Below are 19,425 nucleotides of genomic sequence, written 5' to 3' on the forward strand. Positions count from 1 at the left end.
CCCCAACAGATAGCACGCGACGACAGCGCCTCCCGCTCGTCTCGTTCGGGCGCAGTGAGGCCGTGGGGGGGACGCAGGAATCGCGCGGTGAGCGGCGAACAACGCAGCGCACATCCAAGGCGCGTTCACCACGAAGCTTGCGGCTTACTCCTCGTTCGTTCGGCGCAGAAGCTATGCTGGCGTTCGTGGCATCGGGTTCGTCGAGAACGATGTGCCGACGAACTACGACTGCAACTTGAGTTTAGATGAGAGGTGATATGAAATGAAAATTGGTTTTGAGGAACGGAAATTATGTGTTGACTCACATATCTCGGCGGACACCAAAATCGCACCGTAAGGGAAGGGATAAAGTAGGGAGTGAAAGAAGAAAGGCGGAAAGAAGTAATATGATGTAATTTTCCTTCTTGCCCTGCACAGTATTTGGCGTAGCAGGATGGCTGTGCGACACTGCGATGAAGAGGCGCGGTCTGTCCGAGATTACTTCAAAGAAAACACATTTAAGCTTCGTGCAGCGTACGAGGAGCTATGCTTTAGAGATGAAGCCATCCAGTTGATGGGAGAGTTGTGTTCCCTGAAACAGTTTTGATTTTCTCACGCGAGTGAAACACATGTCCGCTCTTGATGCTTGAGAGTGCAGCGCAGAACATATGTTTGTGATCTGTTGTAATCTGTCAAAACCGGCAATAAAGACAAAAAAAGCTGGCATGGCGGAGGTGTTAGCATTCTCGTGTCGCACTCCGGAAACCCTGGTTCGATTCCCCCACTCGACCGATTTCGTACTCGGTTTTATTTATTTTTTCTGGTCTGACTAGAAAAGCGTGACACCTCTGCTGACAACCTTCTCGACAAAGATGAGGCATTAAAGGCTTCCGCCTTAAAAAAGCATTTCGATACCTAGCACTGTTTGGGATGGTTGGTCCTGTTTTAGCTCCGACAAAACCTTGCGATAAAAGTCTGGAAGGAGCCGGAACTAAACGACGCGTCGTCGGCATGGTGATAACGTCTGTCACGGGCAGCTGCCACCACCCGGTGGCTACCTTCTGAGTGTTCCAAGCGACAATTATTATACAAGCGTGAAACGCAGTCTTTCTATCACAGTTTTTTTTTATCATTATTGGCTCCCAATCAGTGGGAAAAGAGCCTTACACGAGCGTAGCCCTGACCGGAGTGCGCAAGGTAAATCCCAACGAAGCACATTATCTGAACTTTCAATGCCTAGAATTATGTCGAAGCTTTGAAATGGATGCTTAACAAGACAGCTGCCATTTAGGGCGGTCATATCAGCGCACAGCAAACAGAAGCGTGAATTTACGACCAACTTCCAATGCCTAGAAGTATGTCGAAGCTTTGACATCGATGCTTAACACGACAGCTGCCATTTAGGGCGGTCATATCAGCGCACAGCAAACAGAAGCGTGAATTTACGACCAACTTCCAATGCCTAGAAGTATGTCGAAGCTTTGACATCGATGCTTAACACGACAGCTGCCATTTAGGGCGGTCATATCAGCGCACAGCAAACAGAAGCGTGAATTTACGACCAACTTCCAATGCCTAGAAGTATGTCGAAGCTTTGACATCGATGCTTAACAAGACAGCTGCCATTTAGGGCGGTCATATCAGCGCACAGCAAACAGAAGCGTGAATTTACGACCAACTTCCAATGCCTAGAAGTATGTCGAAGCTTTGACATCGATGCTTAACACGACAGCTGCCATTTAGGGCGGTCATATCAGCGCACAGCAAATAGCAACGTGAACTTACGACAAACGTTGAAGGGTGCCTCTTTCCCGAAAACAACAGATGCGAGATGCATTATTACGAACAGCAGCCTCTTCTCGGTCATCCCAGCTCTTAAATTCCACCCGAACACTTCTTAGAAACCACACGCGATGTGACTTAGCGTAGAAAAGTCTCAACTCCCGTGCACTATAGGCAGCCCACAAAAGCACGCCCTGATTCTTCGAAAGCGAGCTGTCTAATGGGAACCGCAGGGGCACCTATGACTGCGTAATTAGGCTAATTAAAACAGCGAAACCATGCATGAAGAAAACTGGACGGAATTGGGGAGAGGACGACAGTCGGAACTTCTTAAATCATTATGGAACCGCTGGAGGCACACCCTCTTCGCAAGAATAATTAGAGAAATGGCGGCAGCTCTCCTGCAGCCTTATTAACAGACTAATGAACGAGCACCTCGCTCGAATCTGCATATGCCATGTGTGCGAAGAAAAATTGCATGGTGGTCTTGGTGCCTGTCCAAGGCTATAGCCCAGCTAAGCAATCAAGGATACTGAAAAAAAAAAAGCCTATAGTTTTGTTGAGATGCGAGGAAAATGAAAGAAAGGCCACTTTTTGTGCCGTTGCGCTTCTTGTGACGTACTTTATTTTAAGGAACCCGTCCTTGAGAAAAATGTATTCGATGATTGTGTATGAGTATGACGAAGAGCGCAAGAAATACGGGATATAATGTCTCTGCTTTTAAAGACTACGCTGTTTATTTATGAAGCCTGGATAAAAAGTAAACGCTGATTAATTTCCTTGTCACGAGTCACACTCTTTCTCAAAGAGCTTCACATGAGTAAAGCATCAAAACAGCTTGTTCAAGAATCGCAAAACCTTTTTAGTAGTAAGGCGTGACGCTTTTGGCATTTTTTACCGTTCAAAAACAGATCGAGAAACTTCTCTGAACTTTTCGACCAGCGTAATTGCCCGCTGTATAAAATTTAACCATTACCGCTTCCGACGTTAAGCATCGGCATTGCTTGTCGACATTCCTGCTTTGCTAAAGCCCAAACGTACAGGTTTAAACCAACACTGCTTTATGCTCCACCCACTGGCTCCTAATTAAGCAGCGCTTTTTATTTCCTTTTTGGTCTCTATAGACGTGCCTGACTTAGGAATTCTTGAACCGCGTTCTGTGCCACCCAACTAACTACGGTACCTGCCTTTCTGCGAGGCTTCACAAATAAACCTCGAATGTACAGCGCTACGCTGAGCATAGAAGATCGACGAACATGCACGCCGTGGACTGGCGCAGACTCGGCACCCTTGTTGTACTGTGCCACACCTTCATTTCCAATATCAATCAATTAATAAAACGGGAATTTGATTGAATACATCCAGTCCGACCAACAGCACGCATGTGTCCACCGTGACGTTAAGCAATAAAATGGCGAGTATCGAACTGCTAATCGATTGTTACCGTATCGTATAGTAAAAGCTAGCTTTCGTTTTTCTTACTCTCATGAACCGTTCTGTTCCAAGGCTATGAGGAGTCGATCACTACTATTGAATTTAACGGTGGCTTTAACTGCTACGCACTGAAACGCAGCGAGGTAAATAACTCAAAAAGTTGCACAGGAGGTTAATGGCTGGGAGGATTATTTACCTTGTTCGAAAGGGATTACCTATGTCTTTATAAACATTGACGGCAATTTATGAATAATCTATTAGTAATACATACACTTTAGCCCCAGTGTTAGCCTACAGTGTGATCATTGTAAGGACGCCACTACGCAGTCCCTTAACTTTAGAGATATCGAGGGAATAATCTACCTGCAATATGCACACTGTATTCGCAATGCTATCCTACAGTGTGATCAGTGTCAGGACGCCGGTACGCCGTCCCTTGACTCGTCACCGTTTATCAGACAAACCAATGCAGGCATTTGCGGCTTGACTCTTGCAGTAAACACTTCTGTTCCTAAGATTATTTCAAGTAAATGATGAGAAATATCAGAGAGTGGACCTTCAGGCATCAGTCGTATGTGAAGTGACAAAATATCTTTCTCATTATACACATGTAACTGGGTCCAGACCTGGAAATCTCGCTGCGATATCAAGAGATGACGGATGATTTAACGTGGTTAGGCCAAATTCGCATTAGATGCGCTAGCACTTCGGTTTTCACTTCGGTTCCGGTTAGAGGCTCGGTTTTCAAGGTCAAGGAGGCTTGAGGAAAAGAACGGTGGAATCGGACTTAAGCTCTGCCTTAAGGGCATGATGCTGTAGCCTTAATAGGTTAATGTCCATATATGGGGAAGTGCTCATTCTCTCCTTTACAATCATAGATCGCTAGGAATCTTCATACTACTTCTGGCGCAGTGGTACAGCAGTTATCAATGATTCACTGCCCTCCTGTGGTAGGTGCTGCCAACGATGAGTCTTTTAAACGCGGTTGTTCTTCCAGAGCAACCTCAAGGACACTGCTAGGGGCTTCGGACATGCCGGCATCATAGACATGTTAGATTTGGGGTTTTGAGTGGTCCCACAATTTAAAAAATATCGACTTTTAAGAAGTTGTCCTTCGCTTTATGATTTCCCTTGTTCGCTGTTCGCCAACACAAGGCGTCAGGCACAGACGAACTTGATTTGTGGGTTCTGCGGCTGCGGCGTCCGGCAGTTGAGCTTCAGTTAACGGGCCCGAGACAACCCATGCCGTCCACCGTTTGGTGAACTCCAAATAAGAAAACAAAAAAGAGCGTGTCCTGAGATTCTTCAAAAACACTTAAGACTGCTTACACGTGCGAATGAGAAAGCATAACTATACCTGCTTGCATTCGCACCCACCCACACACACACATCCGCGCGTATGACACTATTCGGACTGTACAACTGACGGTCGCATCCCAATTTTGATACGAATTAGGTTTTTTGGGAAAGGGAATGCGAAGTAACTCTCGCACATCTCGATGGAAGCTTCAACCGTGCCTTAAGGGAAGAAGTAAAGGAAGGAATTCAAGGTGCATGTGTCGTGGGTCCTGTCGAAAGCTAGCCTCCAACTTGACTAGCACATGTAAGCTATGTGCGACGAGAAATCGTATGACACCATCCGGAACGCTGTACAACAAACGGTTCCCTCATATTTGGTACGAATGTTGTCGCTGAAACTGGCGCCGCATTCAGGTCGGCCAGTTAGGAGTATATATAGAAGAACGACATGTGTGTGTTTTTTTTTCTGAACAGGCGGTGCTTGACTTACTGTGTGCGTAATACGGCCGCTTGATAATGTCACTCTGTTTTTTTAGCTATTACTGGAAATTTTTGTACCATCTGCGAGCCCACACACTAACACACACACCGCCAGATTTTCTCGTAATGATGTTAGTAATACTTTTGCATTAATAAGAAAAAAAGAGTCTGTGTCCGGAGATTTGGTACACCAGTTCGCTCCGTGGAGCGAAGTTTTGAAGCCATTCTCTTAGTGTAGGTTACAGCAGCATTTTGCTAGATATATTGCACAGCGAAACACATATCTCTTTTATTTCATTTCTGCGCAAGATTATTAAGAAACTGTAAGATGATCTCTCTAAGAACAAATACTGTTCTTTCCTCAAGGGTGTATTTGTGATACTTTTGCTTCCTTTGGGGTGTATTCGTGATAAATTTGAAAACGCCAAGTTGTATGACGATCTAGGTTAAATTAAGATTAGGTTGCACAAAGAATGAGTATTCACAAAGCAACATGCGCGCCGAGCAGAAGTGCATATTCATAATTCAGTGACCTAGGTTCACCCACGTAACACTTCTGAATACGAAGTCATCGAGATTCCTTACGATTGAACATGTAATTTCAGAAGCCATGTGAACAAGTCTAAGACACATAACTAGCCTTAATGTAATCAGCGGTAAGACAACAAGCTCTGTGGCACTCCGGGTAAGGGGCGCATGGATAGCACCTGCGTGCAAGAAGAAAGTTTCGAAGGAACAAAGATTGCAAACCGGCAAGAAAGGAGACCATGATCACTTTTAAATTCGTCGTACCTTTACTATATTGTTTATTTATAGTTTCGCTTCAGTCTCTAAAATGGCGCGAAGCCCTGATTGTGACCTCACGCCATTGCAAACGCTCTGGCTGCATCTATATCTATGCCGCTGGTTTGCACCAAGCTCCGAATTTCTCCTGGCACTGTATGCGAGCTACCTTATCCGAAACCATTTTTATCTTTATGGAACCTCGTTTGCTCGCGGTACCATTGGTTGCTTTCATTCGCAACGCCAAGTTTACGCATGAATTTGACGTTGAAAGCGGAGTTCGATTCCGCTGATAACCTGTGCCTTCCACCAAGATTCAGACACCACAGTGACGGACCTTACACCCTATGTATGAAAAGATGTGTGGCTTTGTGGCACATTAATTCAAAGCTTCTTTTTTTCCTTCAGTTCTGCGCTTCACAGAGGACTATGCAGGCGCCGGAGTTAGGCTTGTCCGGATCGCTTGATTGCGCGGCACGCAACCGCCATAGCCGCAAATCATCGCCCGCTAGGCCCGAAACAGGACAAGGATGGATGGATGGATGGATGGATAGATGGATGGATAGGAGCGCCCCCTTTGAAACGGGGTGGTGGCAATTGCCACCATGCTCAGCTTTTCTTTATTTATTATTTTTTTTGTTTACTGTGTTGGCAATTCTCATTAAGATTCTCCATCACTTTTGCCTACGGTTTCCTACAATTCTAACCTTATGCCATATCTCTGCTTTCCAGCCACCAATCCTCCAATCGCTTTTTGCTGACTTCCACTGCAGATTTATTTACATGACCATTGTTATCTTTAAACCCTAGGGCCTCAGAAAGAGTGGCTGTGCCTGCATCGACATCCGGATGGATACCATCACATTTGATTATGAGGTGTTCAATTGTTTCCACAGACCTACCACACACTGCACATGTGTCATCTTCTTCGTTAAATTTCTTTTTGTAGCTGCGCGTTCTAAGACACCCTGATCTAGCTTCAAAAAGTAGGGCACTGCCTCTTGAGTTATCATAGAAAAATTCTTTCCTGATCTGCCTTTTCCAGAATCGATATAGTTCTACACTATGTTTCTTTTCCATTGAATTCATCCAATTTTTAACTTCCGCGTTTTTAACCTGTCGTTTATTGCTCTTTCTTTCTCCGTCCTCATGACCGGCAAACTTACTGGTTAGTTTTCTAGTTCTTTTCCGCCACTGTGAGTCAACGTTCTTTCTGTATAAATATTGAAATACCTTAGCTGCCCATCTGTTATCGTCCAATTTCCTCAGGCGTTCTTCATATACTATTTTACTCTTAGCTTCCCGTGCCTCGAACGATGCCCAGCCCATATCCCCTTGTACTGCCTCGTTTGTGGTTTTGCCGTGGGCACCTAGTGCTAATCTTCCAACAGCTCTCTGATTTACGTCTAATCTCGATTGAACTTCGGCCCTTAAGCACAGAACCGCATTGCCGAAAGTAAGTCCCGGCACCATTATTCCTTTCCAAATACCTCTTAGTACTTCATATTTGTTGTACCCCCATAATGCCCTATGTTTCATTATCCCGGCGTCTCTTCGTCCTTTTGCCCTAAGAGCCTGTTCATGTTTTTCCGTGTATATCTGCCCTTCGTTTAACCATATCCCGAGGTATTTGTATTCGGCCACTTTTGGTATTTCGTGGCCTTGTATTGTAAGCACCTGAAGTCCCGGGCCTACATGCGGCACCTATTGACAGGAAACGCAAGCACTGCTCTGTCCAGCCCGCGGGCAGCAGCACAAGCAGCTACATCGCCTCAAAACAGGTGCCGCTTGTTAGGCAGTGCTGCCATCCCTGAAACAACGGCTGACAAACAGTTCGTGTCGCTGATGGTTGCGCGTACTGAATTCTCACGGTGGCAGCTAAGGCCCACTAGAATGCTGGCGCTGAAAAGCACGATTGCAGCTTAGAAGGCGCTCGGACTGAAAAGTAGGCCCTTAATGCGAAGAAAAGATACCAAAGGGTTTTTGTTAGCTGATGCTCTTCATCTTATTTTTGCCTGCTATTTGAACCTTGAAAGTCTAGCGCTCCTATGTTCGCAAAGCATCACCGTACCCCATTTCACTGTATGCTCTGATATGTTCAGGTATATTCAGCTGAACAAGCCAACTGGCAAGCCTGCCTTCATTGCAAGTGCAATTTGCGTCTCTCCATTACTTTCGGTAAACAAAAGTTCGCTGAATAAATATTTCATTAGAATAAATAGTGCCTGAGACTAACTTCCCCGATTTGCATGCTCTTATTTCCATACCAGCCGCCTTTCCATCGTCAATATGTAACCTCAAAGCATCTGTTGCATCTTTTTAAGAAGTAAAGACAAAAATTTATATCACAGCGGCATCAGTTACAAACCTTTCCATGTGTTTCTGGGCTTTCATTCATGCCTGGATAATTTCTTTACTGAGCGGGTATCGCATAAATAGTATGCAAACCTATAGCTCCTGACTCGGTCGCTCGAGAACTTTGGGGCACGCTTTTTCGTTTCGGTAATTCACAGTACAGAATATGGCACACTGGTAGCATACGTGAGGCAATAAAAGCGCATAAATGCGGAAATAATTCAGTCTTTACAGGTTTAGTATCGATAGACCGATTTCGCGAGTTGCGATAGAGAACGGTACATGAGACTTCGTTTAAAATCGCCTATACCGGGAAACGTTTCCACCCATAACCAAGTCAGGCACACCGTCTTTCGCTGATCCTCAATAGATGAACGTTTAATGCATTGGTGTAGCATATGCGAGGTGCATTAGTCATGATGAAAGTTTGGATTGTGGCTTGGCTCCTTTCTTGGACTTACGTGATAGCGGTTGATGAAGAGCGGTTCTTCAATATATGCCGTAAGTAGAACATACAAGTACGCAGAACTCACGTGCCGGCCATTTCACCTAAGATGTACTCACATTTTTAAAGATTGGAGTTTTGAGTTAGAAGACCGCTGTTCTCGGCATAGCATTGTCAGCGGTGTAGGGCATCAGAATACACCTAAGACGTGCTAACTAGTAGATTTGCTTACTAATAATGAATAATTAGCTCAATAACTATTACTGCCAATATCCTTATTTACTGAGAGACGTGCAGCCAATCATTAATGATATCATACCACTGTCTTGTTTATTTCGAAAGCACAGTTACCCTCGGCGCTGTGGTCCAACTAATTTCGCCTACACTGCACCAAATTACAGGCGCTTTCGAAAAGCTCGCAGTAAAATCAACCGCTCCAATGTGCATAACTCGTTCATAGAGCCGATATTTGCTGGGCCACAGCGCCGTGGGTAAATACATATTCAAAATTCTAAAATCTAATATAGGTAACCTTCAAGGTGGGCTATACGCCTGTGATAGTTAACAACTTGACTACTAAATATTAGTCAACCAGCCAACTAGTTAACTTGTCTTAGTTGTATTCCGATGAGCTACATCGCTGCCATTTCCATGCAGATAAAAGCACCTTCTTGACTTCAAAAGCATATTTTTAAAAACTGATGAACCTCTTATGTGAAACAGCAGGTATAAACGCGTTCAGTACAGTGCACTCTATTGTGCTATTACTAAAGGAAACCCGAATTTCCCATTCTTACAGCCGAAAAGGTATTACGTGTGATCTCAATGACAGTTATGGTTATCATCATAACTTTTTGTCATGCAAAATGTTGAAAGGACAAAAAATAAAGGAAAGCAGCGGTTAAGTAAAAGAGACTGTTATCCAAGTATGAAAGCTTCAATAATGATAAGAGAATGATGAGGCCGATTTGGCATTATTTCTTTCTAGCTACGTTACTGACTGCAGAACTGTAGTGGTTTTATAAAGTTGGCCGCTTTGGACACTGACAAAGATGAAAATTGACTTTAGCTGCACGCCTTATTTATTCGTCGAGTTTATAAACCGACATCTCAATGATTTAACGTGATAATTATGATACTAAATTATGGGAAGAGAGAAGTGCTACCCTCTTGGCTGTGAGGTATGCTTCCGGTTAGCCTACAAACTTTTTTCCTCACTCTCTGCCCTTACTTACTATTGATGCTCGTGTATCGTTAGAATGATGACCTCTGCCAGCTTTTGACAGTGATGAATGGTACGACAAAACAGCGCTGACGGACGGGACGGAAGAAGAAGAGACAGACTCATGCGCTGAGCTAACAACCAAAAAAGGTGCATGTGTCTGTCTCTTCTTCTTCCGTCCCGTCCGTCAGCGCTGTTTTGCCGTACCGTTCAACGTGAACCAACCAGCCCTACTCAACCCTCTCCTTTGACCGTGAACTCCCTTCCGCACATCACTGAGCACATAATTCAAGCCCTCCTCGCAAAATGCATTCACCAAAGCCGACAGTTATTTAAGCCGAGGAAAGCATTCGGAAATGTTTGTTGTCTTTTTTTTAATGCTATTCTTAGTGAAATTGATAATTTAGGAGCGTTAATTAACTTTTTGGCGAAAAATAATTTAAGAGAAAACTGGAAGAATGACAATCCCGCACCGCTGATGGCATCCGAAAAACATGGCCTCCTCCATGCTTCTTTCTTCTTTGAGTGCCTCGTTCTAGCAAGGCGATGAAAGCAATTCGTGGAGTTCCTTTTAGTTCTCAACAAATACTGACTGCACTAAACTGCAATATTTAAAAAAATTCGAATTTCATAATATTGGATCCTGTAAAACCTCTTTCTCAGTGTACACCGAAGAACAGCTGCAGTTCTTCATGAAGTGCATCCATACACACGCAACCAAAGCGGTAAATATCATCTCGTTTCTTGGATCTTTCTGTGTCCACGCGGCTCGCTGGAGCGATCAGTGGAAAATCCACGGCAGGTGCCACCGGCATTTCCCTAATTTAGGAAAATTGTTTGGAATCGCTCTGCATAAAAAAGAAACTAAAATTTATTTTAAATCTAGTAGTACGCCAATAATTGCGGGCTTTTCTTTGGTTACCATTTGAATGCTGTAAACTTTTCCTTCTGGCGTATTCTGCATTTCATTACGCAGCAAGAATCTAGGCATAATTTTCCAGCAGTTGCTGCCCTGCTCAGCAGCAAGAGAGAGGGAAAAACAGCACCGTCGAGAGAAAGCAAAACTAATAACCTACTACGGCCTGCTAAAAAAAGGAACATAAATACTACTCTCCTTTTCAACTCTTCCGACACAGTATTGAAATCTGTCACGCAAATCGGATACTCAGCTTTGGCCAATAAGAGTTGTATTGTATAAAAACGCAGCTAGGTTTGACTGGGAAGCCTAAAAAATGCGATCACTTGTTGCGAGTTGTAATGCTTAAGTAATTACTCACTGGCATCCACCCAAGCGCAGACACACGGCTGCGAAGGAAAACTATGCAGCTTTCTCAGAAACTTCGCAGTTAAAGAAATGTTCGCCATGGTCCGGGGTTCGAATCCGGGACCAACGTTGCTACGGAGCAGTCGCTCTACCAACTGAACAAACCGAGACGGCAAATTTATGGAAGGGCGACAGCGAATTGATCAATAACTCGAAATGGGAACAGTGTTGTTCAAATGCTCGCAAGTTTTAACATCAAATTTCTACCAGTCAAATATTTCACATTAGCTTTGAGCTTGGCGCATGATAGCCTAAGATGCTTGTGCGCCAGTAAACCCAACACACAAATAATCTACAGTTATCGCTACTCGCATTTCTTGTATTTTTTATAGGTAGTGGAAATGTGGGCCAGTCACAAAGCCAACTTTGGTGGTCTCGAGGAATGGGAGATAATATCACTGCTTTGCAAGGCTGCTATCGACGCCGGTGACGCCCTGGTAAGGACAGGATGTTTTATGCACTCATTTAGCAACCCACCGTTGGCTAAGGTTACTTCTCAGAACAAGAGTTGTGTTCTTTTCAATCATTAATTTTCATTCTTCACCATGTGGAATTACTAAACAATGATCATGTTAAATCGCCACAGTAGCTCACATTACCGCATCTGGTTTCTGTGGTGCACTTCTTACCCCGCAATGGATATAAAACAGTCATAAAGGCTGCTCTACGTCTTAAAGCAGCATGCTGTCTGTCTATACGAACCACTGTTGTTGATGCCTAGGCGTACATTCTTAATATTTAACATCCGCTACTACCAAGAGGTGTAAATTTAATTCTTTCTTCTTTGGGTAGTTGAAGGAAGGAGCTCCTGATACGTAAAATATGCCTCGGAACTCAAGGCATTGCAAATACGATCAAAACCTGCCTGCTCATTGCATGGCATTTAGGGCCAATTAGGAAGCAACCGAAAAGAAGCAGCATTTTTGGAAACTCGCGCAAGGGGCCGAAAATCTTACTGCCCAAGCTTATAAAAATACATAAGAACGAAAATTTGGGCGAGTTTTTTTCACGAAACAGTGTTGGTCTTGCGTGCGTCTTTGAGTGTTCCCGTCCTGTATTGCGCTAAAAGAACTTAAAAATTTTACAGTGCTTTTGGCCATATGAAATGAACATGCGTTGAAGTACTTTCTTTTGCATTCAGCACTAATGCTCATGCGACTCCTAATCCAAGGTAAAATGTGATAGAGAACGTCTCTGTTACCACGACGATTTTGAGATAGCTGGAACAGCCCTTAAGAACGAAAACACCATCTCTAATATGCAGATAACTTCACGTGTGCATTTATGTGTGCTGGCCTTTTGTGGACCGGCTATGTGGGTGCAGGCGTAAGTGTGTGCTAAACAACGTTCGTACGTGTATGCATGTACGTGTGTGCGTGTATGTATATACATGTGTATATGTACCTGCGTGTGTGTGTGGTGTGTGTGTATGTGCGTTTGCGCCTTGTGGGTGCGTGCGTGTCATATCACCTAAGCTGTCTTGTTGCGTCTTTGACGCTCAGAGCTGCGCCTATTCAGAGGCTAGCACTATACCGCCTTAATTAAAGGACACAAAGAGGCAAAAGCTCACTGACGCTTATAAAAAAAAACTAATGCCTACCTTCCTCTTCCCTTTTCAGTACGAAGAATTTTCTGAGCTATTACCGGTAAGTAGCTAAACTATCGGTCAGCGTTAACTATAATAAGAACGCTACGGTAAACTTTCGCGAAGTCTGAAACGTGCCCCAAGTTCTGCAGCGGCTATTTTTCGTGGACTGTTGATCGAGTGTGACGCATCAAGCAGTCTTTATATGAACATCCCTCTCCCGGGAAGTCAAAATAGCACAGGTGAATAGCTAAGGTCAAGCGTGCAAACTTCAATTGCCGAAAGAAACAGGTGAAAAGAAACAATTCAGCTACGCTTTCTTCCTCCTTTTAGTTTTATTTTGAATCATTCCTTTTGCTTGATCTTTTCTAACTGCATGCAGTGTATGAAGCAAACATGCCAAATCTTGAAAGCATTTTATAATATTTCCTATAAGACTTGTATGAAGGTATAGCGGAGGATTAGCCATAATGCGAGTGGTGCAGTTTCTCTCTTTTTTCACTAAAAAACTATATACGAGCGATCTATTTTGAGGACGTAGACTAGACACAGTAAAAATTAAAAAGAAACCCGACCCGCAACAACAGAGCGCAGACTTTCAACAACCATTTGTTCAGCAGTGCACATCCTTGTGCGCCCAATATCGAGGAGTACCAAACAAAGAAAGAGAAAAAGAGATGAAAACATAAAAACACTTCTTTCAAGCGGAAACACATATGACTCATTCAAACCTGGACATGTGTTATTTTTGAATTTCAGAGCAACGGACGTGTCACTGACACACTCGGCGTGTGAGCCCGACGCCATATAAAAAAAAAAAATTCTACCAAAGCACCCTTATCGCCATGGCATTTCATGGGAGCAGTACACCGACGGCCTACGCAACAATCGCTTCCACTAATGCTTGGCGCAATGCGATGCGTAGTGTCCAGGCGTGTAAATTAAAGAGCACTTTTACGGATGCTGCCTGAGTAATTCGTTCGCGCATTATCCCGTCGAGCCCGCGTGTAAGCCGCCCTACATGGCACTGGAATTTATAAACAATCCGCTTGACGCATGCTACGAACTTCTTATGACGTTCCGGTGCTTAACATTTCAAGACAATTCTTTGTCCGCATAGTTTCTTTTAGAGTTGCTTTTGCACGCAAGCCTTAAAGTTTATGTGGCGCTGAAAATACGACTGGCGCTTCGCGCCCTTCTGCCACGCTTTTTTCACCTGCACGGCATGCATATAAATAGAAAAGAACTAGGCCGCTGCGGTGGCTCACTGGTTACGGCATTCGGCTGCTGGCCCGAAAGACGGGAATTCGATCCCGGCCGCGGCGGTCGAATTTCGATGGAGAAGAAATTCTAGAGGCCCGTGTGCTGTGCGATGTCAGGGCACGTTGAAGAACCCCAGGTGGTCGAAATTTCCGGAGCCCTTCACTACGGCGTCCCTCATAGCCTGAGTCACTTTGGGACGTAAAACCCCAATAAACCAAACCAAACCCAAAAAACTAGGTACTGAAAAGCGAACGAATAAAACGACAAACAAACGTCAGCTAGAAACCGCTTAGTCAGCGTTCGTGTTTTGGCTTTTCTCACGGTATGACTGAGGTGTTCGCCAAGAAAGGGAGCCAGTTACTGCGCCTTTCCGTTATTCAGAAGAAACGGAGGGTTCAAACTGCCAATAAAATTAGACCGGGATCTTGGTTGTTTGCTTCGCGCAAGCCGTCCCTTTACCCCTTTCTGTTATCCCTTTCTTTTCCGCTTCCCCCTTTGATATTGACGGTGGCCTTAAAGTTTTCACTAACCAATACGAACAACTGGTTTGGCTAAGCAGCTGCGCAATTTATGAAGTTCTGGAAGAAACCCTTGTTTAGGCCAGCTCATCCGGAACTGGCAATCACTTATGAGAACGCTAATGACAACTGCCTTCGGTTTCTCGACATTGCTATTGAAATCTATTCACACGTCTGCCAAACAAGAAGCGAAACGGATTGTTATCCTATGACTCAGCACATTCTATGCTAATATAGTCCAACATTGCAGCTGTGCGCTTCAGTCGTGCTCTGATTAAGCCATATCATCAGAAGGTGCAACAGAACGTCAACTTTAGGCCGCATGACATTAGGCAGCTGGATACCGAATCACGCTGTTGGTGCAAATTTTTAAAGAGATGCTTAAGGCCATCGTGAGGACAAAATGTGGAAGCGGAAAACAGAGCGATAAGAAACCAGTTATTTTGCCATATGTGCGTGCTCTGTCGCCCAGGCTAAGAAAAGTGGCAGAAAGGCAGGAAAGGTTTGGTTTGGTTTATGGGGTTTAACGTCCCAAAGCGACTAAGGCTATGAGAGACGCCGTAGTGAAGGGCTCCGGAAATTTCGACCACCTGGGGTTCTTTAACGTGCACTGACATCGCACAGCACACGGGCCTCTAGAATTTCTCCTCCAAAGAAATTCTAGCCGCCGCGGCCGGGATCGAACCCGCGTCTTTCGGGTCAGGAGCCGAGCACCATAACCGCTGAGCCACCGCGGCGGCGGCAGGAAAGGATATTACACCCAGTGGTGACCCCGTGGCTTTTGCATTCTGTTGCTGCTCCCAAGGTCGTGGGGTCGAATCCCGGCCTATGCAACCGCATTGCGATGGAGGCTAAATGAAACAAACGCCTGCGTCCTGAGCGATCGCACGGTAATAAGGTAACTAATTCGGAGCTGTCCACTAGGACGACCCTTACGGCCCATGTGTCGCTTCGGGACACTAAACACCGCATAGAATTACCATTACCAAAAGTAAACCTCAGAGGAAATAAATCGGACAAAGAGCGGTCTTGCCTTATTAAGCATCAGAACAATTTCTTTACATGTGTCGGGCACGTTCTTTACAAAATCCCACAGTCATGCGGCGCGGAATACGCGGCCCAGACGGGAGGATGCACGAACAAAAGGTTGAGAGAGCACTAGTAAAAGTGTTCTTTAGTTACTGCGTCTCGTATCATCGCATCGCATCAGGCCAAGCATATGAAGCAAGATCTTGTTCCACATGGCGTCGCTCTTCCTCACATCACTTAACAGGAAGACAAGGGGCCTGCCTGTTGGAGGCATTTTCTGTCGCTTCTCACCCACACATCGAGTGCGTCATGTACCCGTTCATTGCCCTAACAGCTGGAGAAAAGTTCTTAGCCGCGTGAAAATGGAACAAAAAGTGGCACGTGTGCACGAGTTTAAATGAGTCATGTCACTTTTTTTTTTCACCTCTCATTTTGTATTTTTTTCTCTTCCCTCTCTCTTTTTACTGTTTCCTTGTTCTTTATTTTGTACTCGTTCACAACATGCACATAATAATGTGCACTGGCAAAAACAAAAGGCACTTGAAAGTCAGCGCTGTTTTTGCGTGTCGTGTGAATGTTTTTTCCTAATGGCTAGTCCTTTTCCCAACTTTAGCACCCTAATAAAAAAAATATTATTAAACAAGCCTTACACACTATTCACCTTCAATCACGATCAACAATTGGCAGAAGTGGCCCATGCGCGCCCCCCGTTTCACTTGTTCTTGAAATAAGTGCGTTCACTTATGGCCCACCAAAACCATTCCATCACAGGTGACTTACTCTTGCCAGTGCCCAACCTGCACCCGTACATTTCCGATGGCTCAGTTACTCTTCGGCAATATTTTCATACGACCAAGGGGCAGAGTTTTCGTTTGCCGCATATATCTCCATGAATGTAAGAAGCTAATAGCACAGACCAGGCGAGTGAAATATAGGTAGAAGAATACGAAAAGGGTGAAGTGCATTTGACAGGTACTCTTCCGGCATTAGCAGTAGGTTACCGGTATCCCTCTACAAGGAAATACACATATTAATCGTATTCTGCCAGTACTGAACACTGGGTCAGAAACTTGGAGGTCAAGGATAAAGGTTGAACTTATATTGAGGGCAGCGCAGTTGGCTATTAAAAAGAATATTGTAGATGTACGGTTATGGGAGAGGGGGAGAACTGAGTGGGTTAGGGCACAAACGCATATTGACGATATCCGGGCTGAAATCAAGGTGTGAAGGCGTGTATAGGTAGGCATGAAATCGGGGAACTGACAACCTACAGTTCCTGAGAGGAACGGAATGTAGGCGGGTGGATGATTGTGATCGGGAATTTCGCAAAGATTAGGACGCCTTAGTTGACTTAGGACAGGGTTAGAGATCGATGCGAGAATCCTTTGTCTTGCACTCAACGTAGTTTTGGTGATGAAGACTATCACATCCTACACCGACTGTCATGCAGGTGCTATTTACTGGGCGAAAGCCCATCATCTAGCTATCACTGCAAAAAGGCTTTCTTTTAAACTGTGCTCAGGTATAAATGTCTATTTGTTGCTGTTTTGGGGCGCATTCAGGAAGAAGAGAGAACCCCTCTCGAGGAAACAAAGTCACTGTGCGCGAGGAAGACAAGGCTTGAATACTACGGTAAGTACAACACCGTTAGCGGTCGCTCGAAAACGGAGTGCCTGAGCTCAGGGTTTATTGTAAAATCCTAGGCTCCAACACGCCACAGAATGCATGCAGCGACATGCACGTCAAATGTCGAGCCTGCCGGGAATCAGTGTTGTCTGCCACAGAAGCGTTACTTTTTGTTATTTGTCATCAAAAGCGTGTGTAATTTAGGCCCCTGATCTCGCTGCAACGATTGTTGACCTCTCGGGAGTACTTCTGTATGATGCCGGGGTAATCAGGGCTATTTGTTCGCTGTCTAAGAGTCAATGTTTTTTTCCATTTCAGGATTTTGATCGCTAAAATCATTCAATCTTCAAGCACTACAAGGATATCGCAGAGTGGGCTCATATTTCCGGTGACACCCACAATGAATAAAAGCACTTTTTTTTCTGTTCTTCCCGATACACGGTACGAAAAAGGTACCGGAATTACAACGGTAGAGCCATAGCAGGGAATATAAGCATAACATTTTGTAACTTACCGATGGGCCTTTGAGTAAGCAATAACAATTGCTCCATCTTCTTTCTTTAAGACTGCCCCAAGCAGTACTTCACCAGCTCAACGTCCTGGTGATGGAGTGCTTGTGACAGTTATCATTTATCAGCTTGGTTCTTGCCCTTCTACTTGCCACCTTGGTTGTTTTGCCATTGTTTCCTCTTGCTTGGACACATGGTTTGTAAACAGGCAATAAGCCTTCGGTAGAAACTCTGCAAAGCGCATATTTCCGGCTTAAATATCCTTTTCTGTCCATCAGTCGTACATATACGTCTTATAGTTAAAGATAATGGGTGTAAAAACATACAAAGCAGAAATTAGTAGCGTATTTGTACAGGGGTAGCGAGTACTTCGAATAATTATGCGAATCGCCGAATTTTGATGACAAAACGTACCAGAAGAGTGTGATACCCTTTTGAGTAAGCGCAGCTTCAAAGTCTGTCAATTCCTGTAGCCCTCACATAGCATCCCGCATTTTTCTTGCGATTTGATTTTCTCTGTAGCGCATCGAGTCGAAACACGGGAAAGCCCGACGGAGTGCCGAACTCACACATTAAGGGTTTAATGAAACACACGGCCCGTGTTTATACGTCCAGAGCTCCCAGGCTGCTCCGAAACTTATTTACTGCTGGTCTCTTTCTGAAGAAACAGAATGGTGGTGGCACATCACAGTTTCATAGAAGGCAATGACAAGATACGTGGCAGCGCCACCTTTGAGGGTGTTGGTGCCTTTCTTGGCCACACATTTACACACCGTGTCGTTTCTCCAATGTAGAACGAGCTGTACTCCGGCGAAATCTCGTAAACCGCTTCAGTGCGGTGGGTCATGAATTTATTCTTACCTTTGGTCACAAAAAGCGATGCTCCACTCTCGTGTACCCTTCATGTGAGCTCGCGGATCAATATGGGGCAGTTTCTTCTATGGAGAAAATGCAAACAGCGAAGAAAAGCGCCTGTATTTTTCCCTCTAATTGAGATCCGTCACAGTGCGCAGAGAAAACCATGGTCCCTTGCCCACTAGCCCAAATGTCTATCCTACTCTACTATACTGCTGATGCTTGCGCACGCATGTGAGCCATTTGTGCAATCACAGATTGATAAACGCACTGTTTTCGCTTTCCGTCATTAGAAGTGCGCATCTCTGTCACTACTGAGTTATAAGCACAAGTAAACGATAACTATGTGGTCACTTAACGGATGTTCTGACGAAGATATTGTCCAGTAAAGGTGTAAGGGCGGCTCACCTATTTTCGATGACTCACAGGGAGCAAAAAGTAAAGCGGCTCATGTTAGATTAAGTTCGTGGTGAAAATAATGCGTAGACTTCAAGAATGAACCATGTGCTTCCACGAATCATCGATTTTGGAAAGAAAATATATCTGCATACCTTCGACTAGAGACAGAGAGATGCTAACAAGGATAAGTTGACCGCAGCTGGCAGAATGCAGGCTATTGGAGAGGTATGAAAGATGCCTTTGTCCCGCAGTGGACGTAGTCAGGATGATGATGAGATACAACAACAAAAACAATAAAATGAGGAACACAAGGCTATGTGAAATGCTCGATAACTTCCTTGCAATGCTCTTGTGTTTGACGTAACTTGAAATCTGCTTATTTACTTTTTTATTTCAAATACCCTTACAGCCCTACGGGAATTACTGAGGGGAGTGGAAAAAGGCGTACAATAACACAGACGGCAAGGAATGGGAATACGTTCACGGATTACTACACTCTCTATGGCTTACTGCACTGAGTACTGCACATTTCAGCAAC

General features: G+C 44.5%; 2 protein-coding genes across 3 annotated transcripts in view; one reads left to right on the forward strand and one right to left on the reverse strand.

Moving 5' to 3' along the window:
* The window catches only part of LOC149340684 (uncharacterized), a 183,316-nt gene that overhangs the window by 7,525 nt on the left and 156,366 nt on the right, over window positions 1–19,425 (reverse strand). Inside the window, exon 1 of one of the 2 annotated variants that reach the window (XM_089549506.1) lies at window positions 1,765–1,948. The exons of the other annotated variant lie outside the window; for it this stretch is intronic. Within the exon in view, the coding sequence (XP_089405632.1) occupies window positions 1,765–1,846 (82 nt within the window). The 5' untranslated portion in view covers window positions 1,847–1,948. Of the gene's footprint in view, window positions 1–1,764; window positions 1,949–19,425 lie in introns of those variants that run through there. 2 annotated transcript variants of the gene reach the window in all.
* On the forward strand, window positions 8,055–17,730 carry LOC149340685 (uncharacterized). The gene is made up of 6 exons (XM_089551167.1): window positions 8,055–8,613; window positions 10,443–10,504; window positions 11,436–11,540; window positions 12,723–12,749; window positions 17,061–17,130; window positions 17,690–17,730. Exons 1-6 carry the CDS (start codon window positions 8,511–8,513, stop codon window positions 17,728–17,730), a joined length of 408 nt encoding a protein of 135 aa, XP_089407293.1. The 5' UTR covers window positions 8,055–8,510.

This window comes from Amblyomma mixtum, chromosome 6 (genome assembly GCF_055824585.1).
Source record: "Amblyomma mixtum isolate Tamu chromosome 6, ASM5582458v1, whole genome shotgun sequence".
Classification (NCBI taxonomy): domain Eukaryota; kingdom Metazoa; phylum Arthropoda; class Arachnida; order Ixodida; family Ixodidae; genus Amblyomma; species Amblyomma mixtum.

What these genes read in the sequence shown, in the direction of transcription:
- LOC149340685 (XM_089551167.1), top strand. Translation starts at nt 8,511, where the DNA reads ATGCGAGGTGCATTAGTCATGATGAAAGTTTGGATTGTGGCTTGGCTC. An exon ending in GCGGTTCTTCAATATATGCC is followed by an intron (nt 8,614 to 10,442) that starts GTAAGTAGAACA and finishes CCTCTTTCTCAG; the next exon opens with TGTACACCGAAGAACAGCTG. An exon ending in AATTTTCTGAGCTATTACCG is followed by an intron (nt 12,750 to 17,060) that starts GTAAGTAGCTAA and finishes GGGCGCATTCAG; the next exon opens with GAAGAAGAGAGAACCCCTCT.